The sequence below is a fragment of the Chrysemys picta genome, chromosome 1 (genome assembly GCF_011386835.1).
Source record: "Chrysemys picta bellii isolate R12L10 chromosome 1, ASM1138683v2, whole genome shotgun sequence".
Lineage (NCBI taxonomy): Eukaryota > Metazoa > Chordata > Testudines > Emydidae > Chrysemys > Chrysemys picta.
In genome coordinates, this window is record NC_088791.1 from 216,206,340 (window position 1) to 216,225,054 (window position 18,715).

An 18,715-nucleotide genomic window follows, 5' to 3' on the forward strand; every position below is an offset into this window, starting at 1 on the left:
AATAAATTGATTTTTTTTTCTGAATCTGTAAATTTGGCTTTTAAAAAAAATATCTTTAGCAGAGGATTTTAAAAAATACAATTGATTGTGTTTTATATAATTAAAATGCGCTTTAGGCTTTTTAAAAAAAGAACCCCAACTTTATATTCTGTGAAACTGAAAAGGATATATTTCATTATGACTTTAAAAGAATTTGTTCAGTGGAAGTTTGAAATTAACATCTTCTTCAGGAAGTGGTTTTGATGACTCAGTTGCATATTGCCATCTGAGCCATTACTAAACCTGTTCCACAGCGTGGTGCTAGGGTGGTTATGTGCTTATAGAGATGCTGTCAAACAGTCAGAGGGTTTGTCTCCCACATGAGAGGTACAACCAATCTCGTGATCATTTCTGGTCATTAAAAAATACCGTGGCACATTTCCCAGCAGTAGGTACGTCTGCTTGGCTGTCCTGACTCGATAATTTATGATCTTCTTTCAAAATTCCTGTTTTCATTTGTTAAGGTATTTTGCTTCATGTCCTTATGCCTAAATTTTGTTGTATTGGTATTGATGGTGCTGGTAGAATGGCTGCTACATTTTACCATCAGAGATAGTTGATTTTTAATACTGGATGTATAGAATGTGTAAGTCTATTTATATTACATGTGTATTTGGGATTTTGCAGAATGTTTTGAAGCTTGGTCAACACACTGCATAGCTCAAATAAAAGTGAGATTGGTATGGCCTCCTCCGATTTATTCTTCATTATCCATATTATCATTTTCCATTTCCAATCATTCTTATACATTTGCATGAATGTCTTTATAGGGGACATGGAAGTGTTAAGATTTTATACTTTTGTTATGGAAGAGAGGATTCGTGGTGATATTTCAGCTTTTAAAAAAAAGTAGTAAATCACGTGGAATTTTAGCTCCTAGCTTTTGAATTGGTGAAAATTGGGTAGTTGGAATGTGACAAAGACCAAAATCATTTTTCAGTTTAATTATATGATTTATATGTTAAAAGATTTTCTGTCTGAGCTGTTTACAATTTTTTTTTGCATATTACTGCTTATGTTGCCTTTTCTGGCTGTCATATACATGAAGCCAGTGAAGCTGAGTTTTCTGTCTGGAAAAGCAGAAACCTCTACCCCAAAGTAAGCAAAACTACGAAAAGTTCCAGGCTTCCTGTGAAATAAACAAATGCAAGCTTTGTTTTCCTCAAAGCTCAGAGGGCCCTAAATGTGACTCAGTTTTAGGCTTGGTCTTTTAGACTTGTAAGTTTAGCTATTACAAGGAAGTGGGAGAACTCCGATTCTCTTTTTGGACACTTTTAACTGTAGAAAGGCAGCTTTACTTCACAATGGGAGAGGAGGTATTTCTTTTTAAACAAGCTTTTTTTGTTGTTTTTAACCATCTAATACTATATTGTAACTTATACTTTGCAGAGCACCGATGTTTGGTAGGAGGGCTCTTTGGTTCTTTTCATAGTGGACAAAAATTGTGTATATGAAAATAAACTATTTTGTATTAATCAGGATTTTGAGCAGATGGGAACTCCAGCTCTGTTAAAGAGGAACATATTAAAATAAGGGATTACTATGTGAAGACATAGTCTGTCCTGGAACTGTTTTGTTGTAATTTTTTCCCTTTCGGTCAGTTTGGCCATTAAACTTACACAGATGTTTTCAATTTTTATACTACTTGTTTTCTAGTCTTTTACTCTAAAGAATAATGTAACTTGGCAGTTCACATAAGCAGTAACTGTTACACCATCTCTCTAGGATGTGTAGCCATTTCAAGTGTTTGCTTACTAAACAAAAATCCAGTTTTTTCTCCAAATTAATTTAGTATGATTAAAGTTCCTCTTCCTTGGTAGAAAAAGAAAGAGTGCTTTAGTGTTTCATTTTCTGTGAGGTGACATTTGGAGTTTGCTCTATGAATGGGAAAAACTAAAATTAGTAATTTCTTGATGTTGTCACACCTTTTGTTCACTAAAGTAATGAAATCTAAACAGCAATCATTACTTCATGTAATTTCAAGGAGAATTTGTGTCAATTGGTGGTGCGTGTTATGAAATTATCTAGCACATTGAAAGGAGAAACACCAAATAAATTATTTGATATTTTGTTTTGGGTTTTTTGCAAATAGTTTTTTCTTTTTCTGTGCTTCTTTGGTAGATAGAGATCTCTAAGTTCATGCATTTAAAAGCAGAAGTCTGTGAGTTCTCATCCAAACATGAAATGAAGCTACAAGGTTTCTTGAAGCTTACAATATGCCATGTGTCTCTCCTTGTCCTGCCTTAAAAAAAAAAGCGCCGGGAGGGGAGGGGAGAACAGGGCCATATAATAGCCAGACAGTCTACAGGATGAAATGTCTGTAGTCTGATTTAACTGTTTGTTGACAAAAGAAATTTAACAAGATTTTGACACAAAAATACTTGCTTTTTAAAAAATATCCTAAAATACAAGCTTACAGATGAGAGCTACTAAGCACTTTGTGAAAATCTATTAAAAATTATTGGGGGAGAGAGGAGTGGGACTGTAAACTGTTGGCCTAAGGAAGGCCTTTGAGCAATGCTGCTCAAATAGCAATTCCTAGACCTGTATAGACTGCTGCCTCCTGTGTTCTGGCTGTTCAGATACTTACCGCACTCTGGCCACCCAAACAGATATCAGCAAAGCTTCATACACAGAGCTGACTGTTCCCTTTAAAACTGTCTCTGTACGAAAGGTGCTTGCTGTAGAGGAAAACTAAGATCACACGATCCTAGTCATTTTCCATTTGTATTCCACACTCCAGAGCTTCATGCAGAGTGAAACAGAGAAGTTCCAGTCAGTTTCCTTGTTCATGCTGTGCCAAAGAACTTTATCCTTGAAAGGGCTGGTAAGGGAAATGGATGAGATTGCTAATCAATTTTCCCTTGCAGTTCTTCGTTATATAATTTGCTACCCGGTAAAGAATTTTTTTAATACAAAAACCTCCAAAGAAAAGAGCATAAAGGTATAAAACTAAGCAGGATGGACAAAAGGGCAGAAAAAGACGGTAAAAGGTCACAGAACAGGGAAAGAGGATGGAGGAAGAAGGAACAAAAAGAAGGAAAAGAAAAATGTCACATAAAGTAAGAAGGAAACAAAATGGAGGGTGGTGAAAATTCCTTTATTGCCCTGACTACAATAAAAATTACTTTCCAAATGTTCAGTCTTTCCAGTTTTCTTGGTTGTTGGATTTGGGGTTTTGGGGGGGAGTGGGGCGACTGTGTTTGTTGGAAGGTTGAATATGTCTGAAGGGCATTCCACAGGTCCTCCTTTAAGGCAGGTGTGGGGGAGGGGAAGGTGTTTGTGACCGGATCCGAGGCAGTAGGAACTGTCCATCACTGTTGCAGAAGGGACTATGAGTTAAGATAGTGGAACAGTTTCTTTATCAGTTAACTTTTGAGAATATTATCGAACTGTTTTTTATCAATCCTGGCATTATAACTTTACTATAGAAGAACTAAGTATTCTCGTTTTCATTACCATGATCAAGAAAAATCTGTAATATTACTATCTTTCGTCACTGGTTATAACTTACCATAAGCATAAAAAGAAAGGAACATGGGGAAGACAAAAGAAACACAAGAGAAGATGGCAAAAGGCAATGTTATCTGGTGGATTGCCAGAGCATAGAACCGGGAGTCAGGAAACATGGGTTTTATTCCTGCTTCTGTCCTGAGTTGCTCTGTTGCATCTATAAAATGGGGATGTTTCCCTACCTCACAGGACTGTCATGTGAATAAAATCCATTAGTGACTGTGAGTTGCTCTGATACTGTGGTGACTAGGGCTATGTAAGTAGTTTTACAGATAGGCACTTCTGTCTGCAAACCTCTGAGGTATCAAGAAGCTCCTGATGCAAAGAAAGAGCACACCACTACTGGGTCGGGGCGGGGGAGGGGGACATAGGCATGGTATTGGAAAAAATGTATTATATCTCCATTGAGGGAAAGAATACAGATTGTTTTTTAAAAATATGAAAATACTGCTTGTACCAGATTCGGGAAAAAAGGAAAAGGAATGGATGGCAGGATAGACACAGAATAAATGCCATTTTACAAAATGTTACTCAAGAAAATATAGTATAATAAGAGAAAATGTCTTAGTTTGTGTGACAATTCTGAAGTGTGTGTTTGTGCAGACTAGCCATAACTTTTATCTTCTATCAGTGAACATAATTTTGTTGGTACAGTGAATGAACCAAGGGATCATAGCTATCTTTAAGCAGCAGCATCCCTTGTTCCTCTCTGGGTTGCACACATTATTGACGCTGGAATGGTGGGCAAGGAGCCACAACAGCCAAGACTCTGAACCGGCTTGATTCCTAACAGCTGCAGAGAGAGGCTTAGAACACTGTAACAGCCCCATTGGTTGCGAATTGCTACAAAAGGGGATGTTTCATAAAAGCAGTTTTCTGTGCTGGATGGTGCAATCTGGAGCATGCTAGTTGCTGACAGTGTATGTTTCTCATGAGAAAGCACAGAAGGATTTCCACCACAATGTGTAGATTGACTATAGAATGCTCCTCAAATGACAGAAAATGGTAGTCAAGGGAACGGTGTCTGACTCAGCATATTCGTCCATGTGGGAACATGTATCTGCCTTCCCATTCTGTGATCCAGGGCAGCAGGTGACGATGATATAGAATCTGGCAAAGAAAAGTGACCAGCAGATCTGTCACTGGGTAAGATTAGGAGGAGTTCGGAGATATTCCAAATGCTTTCAGTCAGTAAGGACCTGGACCAGAAACTGAGCTCCCTCTAGACAGTGTCTCTGTTCTTCAGATGCTGCTTTTATCACAAGTAACTTCTTGTCACAGACATCATAATTCTCAGCAGGGGTTAGTTTTCATGAATAAAAGGCACAGAAAAGGAGTTGGTTATGAGGGCCAATATGTTGTGACAGAACAGCTCCAGTGGCAAAGTTCAGAGCTGCTGCCTCTGTGGTGAAGGGCTTGGCAATATCCAGGTGCACAAGAATGGGAGCTGTTGTCAAAGATCTCTTTAGCTGATCAAATGCCTATTGTTCCTCTGGTGACCTGATGAAGTGAACTCCCTTCTGAAGGCATGCAGTTATCGGGGCAACTAGGTGAGAGAATCCTTTGATAAAATGCCTGTAGAAATTGGCAAACCTGAGAAACCCCTGAATGCCTTTTACATCCTTTGGGGCATTCTACCCAGAGATGGGTGATACCTTTCATGAGTTCATTGTTAGCTCTTTGGTAAATAATCATGAATCAATCTGTATGTCCTGGAAGATATCATTGACAAAATGCTGGAACATCACTGGAGCATTACAGAACCCAAAAGGCATAACTAAATATTCAAAATTCCCATATCAGGTGCGGAATGCAGTCTTCCTTTCATCACCTTCCTTGATTCAGACCAGGTTGGCCCCACAAAGGTCCAGATTAGTAAAAATCTTGACCATGTGGAGCCTCTCAAAGAGTTGATTAATAAATGTCAAGGGGCAGTGGTTTTGGACCATCACTTTGTTCATAGTTTAATAATCAACATTGGACATAAGGAACCATTGTTCTTTGCCACAAAGATTGGAGCCCGCAGCAAAGAGTTGGAGGGGCGAATTAGCATTTGCTCCAGGAGTACCTCCACAAGAACCTGAAGAATCAGTTCAATTCCAAGGAGGATATGTGACCAAAGGGGTCTCAGTTCTGGGTTGCTGGTCAATTGGACAATTATAACTGCAGTGAGGCAGGAAGGTATCTGCCCTCTTTTTACTGAAAACATCGGCATAATCCCATATTTCACAGGAATTCTGAAGCTATTGAGGGAAATCACAAGGATGGCTAAAAAACACCTAAAATAATTTTACTTGTAAACAATTGCTGAAGTTGCTAAAGTGATGTCATCTGATTGCAAATGGGAGAATAGGTGTCTGTGGGTAAGTCTACACTGCAATTAAAAATCCATGGTTGGCCCGTGCTAGCTGACTCAGGCTCATGGGGCTCAGGCTAAGGTGCTGTTTAATTGCGGTGAAGACATTCAGGCTCAGGCCAGCTACAGGTGTCTCATTACAGTGTAGCCATAACCCATGAGAAAATCTCTCTGTTTAGATGTCTTCCATCCAGTAAAGTTTGCGAATCTCTGCTTTAATGTAATACTATAAATTACATGAATGTGGAAGATATAAACTGTACTACTCTGCATAAATCCCAGTGTCTTTACTGATAGTGAGTGTGTATAATTTTGTTTGTGTAAAATAAAATAACTAGAAAAAGTTAATTATTACAGGTTTAACACTTTAGAGGAAATAAACCAAGGATGAATTTGGGCCAAATGTTCTAAATGTTGAAACTTCTTAAATCTATACCCCTTTGTCTATAGCCAGTTGAAAGTTTGGAAATATTCCCTTTCAGAATATTGGTCAAAGTTCAGGGGTTTGCTATTAGGGTATGGAGTCTTAGACTTTTAGCTCTCGGTTGCCCAAATAGCTAAGGATGTGGAAGTCATCCATATAATGTTTCCTCTTTTGACCAAAATGAAAGGAGCTGATGGTCTCAGTCCAGTTTCTGTAGATAAGCATCCACTTCTTTCCTAAAACTGTCATGATTGTGAAGAATGGCAGCTTTCATGAAGTCAGTGACTGAATGGTTGTGGACATTGAAATAATGTCTCCCCAACGTAAAAGTAGCTCCCCCAGGTCAGACCAGGTTTGAGGCATGTTAGGAAGGGCAAATGGAAAATATACTCATGGCCTACAGGTCAGTTTTTCAGCACTGAATGGGATTGCAGTGGCTTGCTCATATTAATGTGAAAAAGTTACAGTGCTCAGAGAATAGTGCGCTCCTTTGTTGTGCTATGATTTGATGTTTTTTCCTGTTCTACTCCTTTTCTCTTTATTTCCATTTTGTTTATTTTATTGGTCTCACCTTATATAATGGAAAAGTTACTAGTTATTTTGTTTGCATGGTCTTTGATTTTGTGTTGGTTTTTTCCAGCCTAATTCTTCCGAGCGTCTTTGTTTTATCGCATCTTCCCACTTCTTATTACATTGTCTTGCCCTTTGCTGCTTCCCCTTCTTCACTGTGTGCCTTAGGCAGCATTGCCAAGCCCAAACATTGAAAAATCATGAGTCAGAACCCACAAAATCATGAGATTGGCTTTAAAATCAAGGGATTTTGTTAAAAAATTAATGGGTTCTTTTTATTTGCTTTTTGGTTTCTGAGCCTTTAGTGTATGCTCACATTGCATTTTCAGACTTTTTCTCTGCAACCACAAGAGCTAGAAACATTTTTTTTTAATGGAAGCTGAGGGTCTTGTGTGATCACTTGGCTCCTGGATTTGGGTCTTTAAGTAAAACATCAAATATTGTGAGACTAACAATAAAATCATGAGAGTTGGCAATACTGTTACGTTATTTCTCTTTTCCCCCCTCTACATAGCACTCCCCATACTTTCCTTTTACACTATAGCTCACCAGGCGCACACAATGGAACAATGCAGTGTGGGAGAGTTACATAAAGGAAGAGATAAAAGATGACTCTTGCATTGTCATAATACCAGTACATTTTAAGTTATATGTTAAGTGCAGTACTGGTAGGCAAAATACATGTACTGTTTACTTTTCATATACTGTAAATAACAATCAATGACTGTCTGCATACACAGAATACTACAGGATGTTACATTTGTGCATTTAAAAGTATAGAAAAAATGGAATGATACTGGATTACCTGACAGTCTGTAATCATGCCATTGAGTGTGTTATAAAGCATACCCACAACAGAGTAGAATGAAGGCTGAACATGCAATCTGAATTCAGGCATTTCCTACCTTTTTAATGTTTCTGTGAAACCACACACTATTACTAGTTTAAATTACTGTATTTGTAAATAACATAGTAAAGTGGCTAATAGGTAATTAATCTCATGGAACTAGCCAAGGTTTTCTTTCAGTAAACAAATGGACAAATACATATTTGAACTCCTGCTTCTAAAAGTGCTGATGTCTTTACGCCTTCTATTTTATTTTAAAGGAACTCTTTGTTGTTGTTTTAAACCTTCATTTAGCAACAGCAAATAAAAACATGAAAAAATAATAAATACAGAACCGTCAAGCTGCCTGCATAGTAGATCAACTCAACCATATTATATTTTTGTAGCCTCTCCCATTTTCATTGTTTGTCATCATTTGTAGTGTTGTCTACAAGCAAATTGGTGCTGGGCTTGTCATTTTTGTCTTTAAAGTGTCATGTACACACAGCACTGTATAAATAACTCTTCTTCCACCAAGATAAGTGCCTTTTGTTATTCATCTTAACGTGTTATTTTAAAGTGTCTTTTCAAGTCTTACCGGCCATGACTTTCTAAACTGGGACACAGCAATGCCTTTCCTCTTGAAGCTCCTGCATGACAACAGGGAGGAGCCCAGAAACATAATTAAGGCTAAGACATCCTTACAGAGACATAATTGCTAATTAAGGTTAAGACATCCTTACAGGTGGTAATCAACAGTGCTTCTCTTGCTATAACCACAAGAGCATTCAGAGTGATGTTTCCACCATGGCAGAGCTGGGCAGAAGTGTAGATGGAGGAAGCCATTCAGATGAACATAGGAGACAACTATATAGAAAGTCAGGAATTTAAATCCACTCTGCTGAGAAACTTTTCCTTCCTTTTTTTTAAGGACTTTTTTTTTTAAATGTTAGAATTAAACTTCTCCCTATCTGAAGTGCCACTGTACTGACCCTTCAGTTACTGTTAATTCTGTTCTTTCAGCAGAGCTCATATAGAAGGTCAGGAAAACCCCATGGTAGTAAAACTAAGTGTTGCTGGCATGGAAGAGAGTTCACATAGAGCTGAGTTCGGATTCACAGGAATAACTTATTCTAGTCACTTCTCCATTGTTAAATTTCTCTGACAAAGTGGGATACATTTACTTCTGGAGGACTTTATTGAAATGTAAAATAGTTCAGATTTGAAGTTTAAAAGACGTTAAGATTTGTGTCCCTTTAAGATGTAAGTAGAAAAAGTATTTCCCATCACCACACACACAAAAAAAAAAACCCCACAAAACCCTGTTTAGTTGACAAGAAGGTTGTTTATGCTTCTGTTCATTCAACATCTGGAAGAAATTGGTAACTATTTTTGTTTGCTTCTTTTTTATAGTTGAGAACCTCCCTCTCATAATTTGCCTATCAGAGGAGATTTTTCTATTGTTTGTTTTTTCATTTTCTTAGTTTTTAAAATAAATACAAAAGAACAAAGGCCTAGTTTTCTCTTGTTATAGTAATGGCCTTGGATTTGTGCCTGAAACAAAAAATTAATTCTTTCATCACATGTAAACAAAAATTCAAAAATAGAAGCTGAAGGGGAAAGGGAAAGCAATGGCCAAAGAAGCTTTGCATTCTTTTCCCCCTGCCCCAGTCAGTGGAATTTTCTGAACTTCTGAGGGCACTCTGAGATAGTGTGACTAGCCTCTCTCTCTTCTTTGCAGGCCCTTGTCACAATCACCAATGTCTGAATGGATGAGACAGGATTCTTCTCAAAGGGCACATCTTCACTGGCAATGTTAAAGTGAAAGTGCTACAGCGGCAGCACTTTAACGTGGCTGTGTAGTCTCGGCAGAGTCCCAGCACTATAAAAAAAATTACCTCCATGAGGGGAATAGCTACTACATTGTCACTTTACAGCTCTGAAACTTGCAGCGCTCAGGGGGATGTTTTTTCACACCCCTGACTGAGAAAGTTGCGGTGCTGTAAAGTGCCAGTGTAGACAAGCCCAAAGTCTGTAGTGTCAATATAAATTCTAAATGGAAGACAGTGGTATACACTACAGTACAGTGCTAGGCTCTTAAACTGGTGCAGTAGTTCTGTATTTCCTTGATAGAGTCCTACTATTCTGAAATAAGTGTCCTCACAAGATCTTAAACAGGTAAATTTCCAAGTGTAGACAAGCCCTTAAGTTGTTGCCATGAGAAGCCTACCTATAGGGTTACCATATTTCAGCAAGCAAAAAAGAGGACGGGAGGAGCCCCGCCCCCATCCTGCCCTGGCCCCGCCTCTGCCCCTCCCATTTCCCCCCCTCAGAACCCCCAACCCTCCCCCGGCTCCTTGTCCCCTGACTGCCCCCTCCTGGGACCCCTGCCCCTAACTGCCCCCCAGGACTCCACCCCCTACCTAAGCCTCCCTGCCTCTTGTCCCCTGACTGCCCCCTCCTAATACCGTCCCCTAAATGCCCCCCAGGACCATACCCCCTACCTGTACCCTGACTGCCCCAACCCTTATCCACAACCCTACCCCCAGACAGACCCCTGGGACTCCCACACCCCATCCAACCACTCTCCACCCCCTGACAGCCCCGCCCCCAGAACTCCCAACCCGCTCCCCCGCTCCTTGTCCCCTAACTGCCCCCTCCTAAGACCCCCCCAAATGCCCCCCCGGACCTTACCCCCTACCTGTACCCTGACTGCCCAAAACCTTATCCACACCCCCACCCCCAGAAAGCCCCCCCCCGAACTCCCGACCCCCCCCGTCTCTTGACTGCCCCCTCCAGAACCTCCCTGCCCCTTCTCCGAGTCCCTGGCCCCTTTGTTGTTGGCCTTTCTTTGCCTAATGTCTCTGTGAGCTTGCTCAGGAACTGCCTGAGCCACTCGTCCCGGCACGCTGGGCAGCAGTGGGGGAGGAGCTCCAGACTGCCAGAGGCGATCTGCGAATGCAGGGAGGGAGGGAGGGAGCTCTGCTGCAGGGGGGAGGAGGGGGAAGTGGAGGAGGAGCTCTCTCTGGCTGTCGGAGCCCCATGTAAGTGGCACCATCCGGCTGGCTGCCCTGTTAGCCGTGCGCGCTCTGCATGGGGGGGGGGAGTCCGGACATTTACAAATCCCCCCCGGACGCTATTTTTAGCTCAAAAAGCCGGACATGTCCGGGGGAATCCGGACGAATGGTAACCCTAGCCTACCTATGTTAATGCATAGGTGTTAAGGGGGAATTGTATTCCTTTAACTGTTGTGCTGGAGTATAACAGAGCCTTCAGTCCTGACCTGATTAGATCACGAGTGAGAGCTTGACTTTGCTTAGCATCCAGAATCACAAAATCATCTCACCATTTGAGTTGCAAATTGTTTATAACATTGGACTTGTGCCTCATTTTGATTCTTTATGATCTATAAAGAAGATCTAAAATATTTTTTAAAAAATCTTGATCAATTTTTCCCTTAAAACCCAATTTTTTCTGGTTGTGCTGAAGGTCTTGTTGAAGAGTTCAGGCCACGTTTATTGTGGCACCTTATTTGAAGGAGTGTGGGTGTGGAAATCTTTAACAAAGGCAGCTTCTGTATTGCTAACTCACATTATTTTATCATGAGTTTTGTAATATTAAGCGTTTAGCTCCTGAGCCGTGACTATTTGATAATCTCACATTTTCATTTAAAAAAAAAGTAAGTTTATGGCCCTCATAGTTCTGAAATAAAGCTTGAAAATGTGACCTGAGTGTATCCTAATGGTTCCAAAAACAGAACGCAAACAAAATCAACCCCCACACCGAATGCATTATTTTAAAAATATCTCTTGATTTAAGATAATCTGACAATTTTTGTTTGCTTGAGTGATGCTTTTTCAATGCGTAGGATTGGCAATACTACAACCTTTATCCAAAATGTTATTCATAGAAGTAATACAGGAGTTCAAAAAAAGTTTTCCCTTCTCAGTTGCTCAGCTTTCCCCATCTTGATTCTTGTGATGTCAGTATTTCACTGGTTCTCCAGTCATCACTGAATGTTCCAGGCAGACAAGCCCTCATTTTTAATGTAAAATACAAGTAGATTAATAAAAACAAAAATCTTTCAGGCTTTCTGTATAATCATAAAGAAGAAAAACTGGGCGCAAGTCCAATTTTTCTCCCTTTTGCATGTCACCTTTAAGAAAGGCTCAGGTGTTGCAGGTGACGGCTGAAGGACCTTAACTGAGCAATGTGATGGAAACTTGCATGTTGTCTGCCCATGCTATGCTTTGTCCTGTGTTATCCATCACTCTTATGGATATCATCCCGATTCCAAATTATATAGTGGGAAAGAGCATTATTTATCACACAATGACTTCAAGAGAGGTAACTTGCCAACTCTACAGTGTTATGGCAACTTTTAGTTCGATAACTGGGAAAAGCATGGACTGCAGTGATAGGGCTATGCAGTGTATGTGCCCTCACAGTGCCATTGAAACCCATTGTATTAACTACTGCCTGTTATTTTAATGGTAGGCATTGGCTTCATGAAACCAAGCATGAATGCCTGCAGTTTGCTGCTAAATCTGTGACATCTCTCTTAATATCTGTACAGTAAAGCTTGGCCAGTATTATTATTTTGTTTGGCTGTTTTTGTGCAGGAAAGGTCTCCTTTCCCTTTCATCTTTAGGATCCACTTGCTTGTAGCCATAAGATATGGGGGATTTGTGTTCGACAGCTACATAATCCAACTATTGTTACCCCACAGGACTGGCAAGATCAAGATACTCTTGTTTTGGTGATGTATTCTGGTGCCTGTTGAGAGGCAGCCTGGTCTGAGAGGCAGGAGATCTGGGTTCTCTCCCTGTGTCCACAACAAATTCCCTTTCTGTTCTTAGACAAGTCACTTTGTGTCTCAGTTTCCCCATACGTAAAGTAGAAATATTAATATCTACCTGCTTCAGAGGGATGGTGATTCTTCATTCATGTTTCCCTAGTGCTCTGAGATACTTCCTCATAAAAATGTTAGTACTTAGGTTGTGGTGAATTTGGGAGATGAATAAACAAAAATGAAAGCAAATATTTGATATTCATACTAACTATTATTGTATGTCAACATTTTGCTGTGTGAATCATTGTTTCTGAAACAGCTTAAAGATTGTATGTAATGTTTTTCTCTCCAGCAGGAAGTGGTTTCTTTTTTACAGTATAGTAGGGAAAAAGTGGGGGAGGGTGAGAAATTGTATCAAGATCTTGCCAAGCAAAGTTAGAAGTGTTTGTCATTGATCCTGTGGAGAACTAGGAAATATCTATATTATTTTTATTAATATTGTGCTTGCCTCTCCGTGTTTGTTCATGGTGGGTTACTTGCTATGGAGTTAGATCAAAAGGGGTTGTTATGGAAAACAAGCAGAAAAGGATAAATAGTGGCCTAGATAAGAAGGATCCCAGCAAACAGTCAAACACAATAACCAGATTTATAGCCATGAAGAAGTTACTCCTCAGACGTAACCCTGGTTACATAGCAGTTTTCGTGAGAACTTGGAGATCAAAAGGCACTGATCAGTTAAAAGATCTTCCCTTCAGAAAGAGAGGTGGGAAGTTATCAGCTGCTGCAGGCTGACACAGACTGATTGAGAGTCTGGGGTCTGCAGCAAATACGTTGTAACTTGGGAGCCAAGAGAACAGGATGCCGCAAAGCTTAAGTAATGCCTGCTTAGGGGCTTGAGAGTTATGCCTACGGCCCTACCAAAGCCACGGCCATGAAAAATGCATCACGGACTGTGAAATCTGGTCTCCCAACGTGAAATCTGGTCTTTTGTGTGCTTTTACCTTGTATTGTACCAATTTCATGGGGGAGACCAGCATTTCTCAAATTGGGGCTCCTCATCCAAAAGGGAGTTGCAGGGGGTCACAAGGTTATTTTAGGGAGGTCATGGTATTGCCACCCTTACTTCTGGGCTGACTTCAGAGTTGGGTGGCCGGAGAGCGGTGGCTGTTGGCCAGGTGCCCAGCTCTGAAGGTAGCATCCCACCAGCAGTAATGCAGAAGAGTGGCAATATCATACCATGTCATCCTTACTTCTGCACTGCTGCCTTCTGAGCTGGGTGGCCAGACAATGGTGACTGCTGACAGAGGGCCCAGCTCTGCAGGCAGCAGCACAGAAGTAAGGGTGGCAATAACGTATCATGCCACCCTTACTTCTGTGCTGCTGCTGGCGGATTGCTGCCTTCAGAGCTGGACTCCTGGCAAGCAGCTGTCGCTCTCCAGCTGCTCAGCTCTGAAGGCAGCGCCACCGCCAGCAGCAGCGCAGAAGTAACGGTAGCAGCACCACAACCTTCCCTCCAATAACCTTTCAACCCTCCCACAACACCTTTTTGGGTCAGGACTCCTACAATTACAACACCATGGAATTTCAGATTTAAATAGCTGAAATCATGAAGTTTACGATTTTCTAAAACATATGACCATAAAATTGACCAAAGTTGAATTTGGTTGGGCCCTAGTTATGCCAAACAAAAGTATGCCAGTATGTGCATAGATCTGTGTTATTTTAAACCCATTGCCTGGAGTGCTGTGCACCTTTTGGCAATATAAATCATACTTCATTTTGAAAAAGCTGGTGGGCGTAACAGCCATCCTTCCATTCAGGCTAAATTAAGGAGCAGTTAAATGCATCTTTGTTTAGTAATAGCTGAAACAAGAGAGGCCACTGCCCAAAGCATAGACCCTCATGGCAAGACCGAGCAGAAGTTATGCCATGCTGACTGAGGGGTTTCTTTAGGACTGATACAGCAAATGCAGGGGAAAAGGTATTGATTGGTGGAGGTGTCTGTGTCTGTGCGTTTGTGAGAAGGAGGAAAATACACCAGAGTAGCAGGAGAAAAAAAGGACTCAGTCAGAACAAGCCCCGGGAGCACGGCCCTGAGAAAAGCTGAGAGAGAGCTTTTGGGATAAGTGCTGCCTGGAAAGGGGCAACTCTGAGCAAAGACACTGTCTTTCGTTGTTTGATGCCTGGTGTGTTCAGGGAAACTGGACTTTATGCATTCCTTATATGTAAACAGGATTGCATCAAAAATGCGTAACTCCATTATCAGTTTCTCTTCATAATGGAAACAACCCACAACATCCTGAATTTGAATTACCACGAAGGTCATAAAGGGATAACAATACTATTGCTGTCCACAGGCTCCCAAAGGGAAACTCTTGCAGGTGCCAAGTCCGTTGGGCCTGCTAAATATTATGGTTGGCAAGTGGGGGGGGGAGAGGAGGGTGTAACCCTGAAATATAGTTGAAGAGGCTCAACTTAAATGTACACCCCAAATTAAAAAACATAGTAAGAGAACCAAAAAAGTGCCACCATGGCTAAACAACAAAGTAAAAGAAGCAGTGAGAGGCAAAGAGGACTCCTTTAAAAAGTGGAAGTTAAATCCTAATGAGGAAAATAGAAAGGCACATAAACTCTGGTAAATGAAGTGTAAAAATATAATTAGGAAGGCCAAAAAATAATTTGAAGAACAGCTAGCCTCCTTTTACTGAGCTAGGTGGGCTCCCTTCAGCTGAGTGAGCCCTTGTTCGCAAGGGAGGGTGGATTTTACCTCAGGGACTCATCATACTGCAAGGGAGGAGAAGCTTGTGCAGGGAGGCTGAGCTTGCCAGGCCCATGTTCTCTATGGGGTACCCCCGGAGCAAGAGGCCGGTTAGGGGCAATAGAGTACGACGCAGGGGGAATTGGTCCCGGGAGTGAGGGGCCGGCCGGGAACAATAGGGCCCGGGCTGGCTAGGGTGCCGATACGTCCTGTTTTGGCCAGGACAGGACCCTTTTTCAGCTCTGTCCTGGCCGTTCCTACTTTTTCACCAAACCTGGGCATTTGTCATGGCTGCAAGGCAGAGCAGAGAGAGGCGGCTGCTGCCTGGGGGTCAGCTAAAGGCAGCAATGCCCGCCAGCAGGAAACTGGAGAAATTTGCTGCTGGCGGGCATTGCTGGCTTCAGAGCTGACCCGTGAGTGGCGCAGAGCTGAGGGTGGGGGGAGATCAGCCTCGGCCGGGGGAGGCGCGGAGCTGGGGGGAGGAGGGGATCAGTCCCAGCTGCAGGCAGCACAGGGCTGGGGGTGGGGATTGAGCTCCAGCTGCAGGCGGCACAGGGCTCAGGGATCAGCCCCAGCTGTGGACAGCACAAGGCTAGGAGGGGAAGACCCCACCCTGGGTAGTGCGGAGCTTGGGGGGGGGGTCAGCCCCAGCCCCAGGAGGCATGGGGAGGGCAACTTGGGCTACCCCTCTGATACTTAACCCTCTCTTTGAGTCCCCGCTCTATTGCGTCAAACACAAGCTTGTTTGTCTTTACTTCAAAGGCCCTTCATGGCCTATCCCCACCCTAACTAGCATCTCTCATTCAGTGTCAAAATGTTAACTCCTGGCTCAGATCAGCCCAGGATGGCAGCCTCCATTGCCCCACTTGTTAAATTTTCAAACAAGCACCTTTGTGTTTTCTCCCATGCTGCCCTTCATGTGTGAGAGGAGCTCTCCTTAAACATCCACAAACTCCCTTATTAGCCTCCTTCAAATCCCTCCTCAAAACTCTCCATAAGGCCTATAAAAAATGGTTAAGCTGCTGGTACACTAATATCACTGCCTGCTTTGCTAATCAATATTGTCTCTTGTTTTACTTTTACTTCCCCATCTGTCTACATCCGTCTGTTGTCTCTTGTCTTATAGTTAGACTGAAAGTTCTTTGGGGAAGAGACTGTCTTTTTGTTCGGTCTTTGTGCGGCACCTACCACAGTGGTTCTCAACCTGCGGACCAATTAGCACACAGCTGCGTCCCAGCTTTGCGCTAAAAAAAATTGCAAAGCTTGCTGCTCCTCCGGTCTGGCAGGGTGTGGGGCCGGCTGATGGGGAGATGGCGGCAGGCAGCCCTGCTGGAGCACTTTTGCCAGCAGCGAAGGCTAAGCAGCCCTCTGTGGCAGGGAAAGCTAAGCAGCCCCACTCCTGCTCCAGCATGGCTATTCGCACCGCTCCCCAGGGGCCAGCGCGATCCCTGGCTGCGCTACCAGCTCAGCCCAGCAAACACAGTCATCTCCCAGCAGGGTTGGTGAGTGTGGCTGGGGGGCAGGGCAGGGTGCGGGAGAGTGGGTCTCAGGGATAGATCTAGGGGGGTTCTGGGAAGTGAGGGTATGTGGGGCATTGGGGGCTTTTGGGGGATGCTGGGCAGCCTAGGCACAGGAACTAGAGGGTTGGGGAGGTCCTACAGCACCCCTAGGTTTTACTCAGAGCTCTGCTGCCGGCCCTGCGTCCGGGGCCTCGGCTCCACTCTGTGGAGGGGTGTCTCGGTGGGGGGGGGGGTGCTGGGCATATGGATCTGTGGGGAGTCTTAGCAGGGGATCGGTGTGGTCATAGGGATCCGAGGGGGTGTCTCTGGGCAGAGGAGCGCTGGGCATAGGGAGTTGGGGGTCACTGGGCAGGGAGTCGGTGTGGTGCGTGGCACGGGTCTTCCCCCAAAGGGAAGGGGCACTCTGGCAGCACAGGGTTGGCCAGGACAGTGTGTGTCTGGCACAGTGTTTCTCAACCTGTGGCCCACAATGGTAAATAGGTTGAGAACCACTGACCTAGCACAGTGGGGTTCTGGCCCATGGCTGGGGGCTCTTATGTGCCATGGTTATACAAACAATACAAATAGCCAGGTCCTTGACCAAAGACATTACCAGGCTTTCCAGGGGCATAATTTTGTTGTGGGTTAGAATAATATATTTACAAAATTAAAATTAAAAAAATGGACACATACAAAGATCACTGTCAGGGCATGTCTACACTTATCTCCAGAGTGATCGATCCAGCGGGGGTCGATTTATTGTGTCTAGTGAAGACATGATAAATTGACTGCTGAGCGCTCTCCCGTTGACTCCGGTACTCCACCGGAGCGAGAAACAATAGGCGGAGTCGACGGGGGAGCGTCAGCAGTCAACCTACCACAGTGAAGACACCGTGGTAAGTAGATCTAAGTACATCGACTTCAGCTACCTAATTCACATAGCTGAAGTTGCGTAACTTAGATCGATCTCCCCTTCCCCCCCAGTGTAGACCAGGCCTCAGTGAAGAAAAATGATGGTTGTGCAATATGTGCATACTGTTCCTTCAACTTAGCTGTCTAATACTGGTGATACATTATTATACTGCTTGGTGAACTAGATAATATATGTACTTAAAATGACAAAAAGGGACACTGTCAACTTAAAAAGCACATTTATGTCTGAAATTTATTTACCTCCTATTGTTACTTGTTACACCTAATACTATTATGATAGAAGGAAATTGGAGTATTTTTTTTTTCGTTTTTTTTCCCCCCACATTGTTTCTTCGTTTGGCAGCACTTCGTAATAGTCAGTTTCCCTGTATAATCCATTTACCTATCTTGTTTCTGTGGGTCTTTCATACAGCAACATTGAAGAGGAAAATATTTTTAAAAACAGGAAAATGTGACTGTAAAATCACACAAAAATTGGCAGAGGCATTTAGGGTAGGAGTACTACTTTGAAATCTTTTTACCTTTTTCTTTTTTCTCCCCACTTTGCCCCCTGCAAACTGACTAGATTTGGAGTTGTCCCTTTAATGTAATTCTCCCCCCCCCTTTTTTTTTTTTGCTCATGATTTCTGCACTGTTGCTAAAGCTTTAACTGGGAAAATAAAGGTTTTAAAGAGGAATAATTTATTTATTTCAGACTGTTGGGAAGAAATTACCTCCAGCTACAGCAGCTCAAGAGCCAACGAAAATAGAAATGGACAGCAGAACCAAGAGTAGGTCTCACTGTTTGTTTTTTCCTCATTTGCACTCAGAGCTTGAGCCTTTTGGGAAGTGTTGAATATTTTTTTCTTAGGTTTTGTTATGAGCAATTTTCTGTATGTCTGAAAAATAATAAAACCAAGACTACAAATGTATTTTGCATGGAGCTTTTGAGTTGGCAATGTTTAGACAAGCCACTTTGTTTCTGAGAAGCTTTTGAATTGTTTTTGCCCTGATATTTTACCCCCA

At 42.5% G+C, this 18,715-nt stretch overlaps 1 protein-coding gene across 31 annotated transcripts in view; it reads left to right on the top strand.

Annotated features, from left to right (window-relative positions):
* The window catches only part of SH3KBP1 (SH3 domain containing kinase binding protein 1), a 335,079-nt gene that overhangs the window by 202,769 nt on the left and 113,595 nt on the right, over positions 1-18,715 (top strand). For 29 of the 31 annotated variants that reach the window (XR_010596566.1, XR_010596530.1, XR_010596542.1 and 26 more), the window contains one exon: positions 18,405-18,480. Coding sequence is in view for 24 of the 31 variants with exons in the window: in XM_008170230.4 (XP_008168452.1) it covers positions 18,405-18,480 (76 nt within the window). In the remaining 7 variants the exon portion in view is untranslated. Of the gene's footprint in view, positions 1-1,227; positions 1,356-16,411; positions 16,781-18,404; positions 18,481-18,715 lie in introns of those variants that run through there. The other 2 variants (XM_008170236.4, XM_008170235.4) reach the window with 2 other exon arrangements.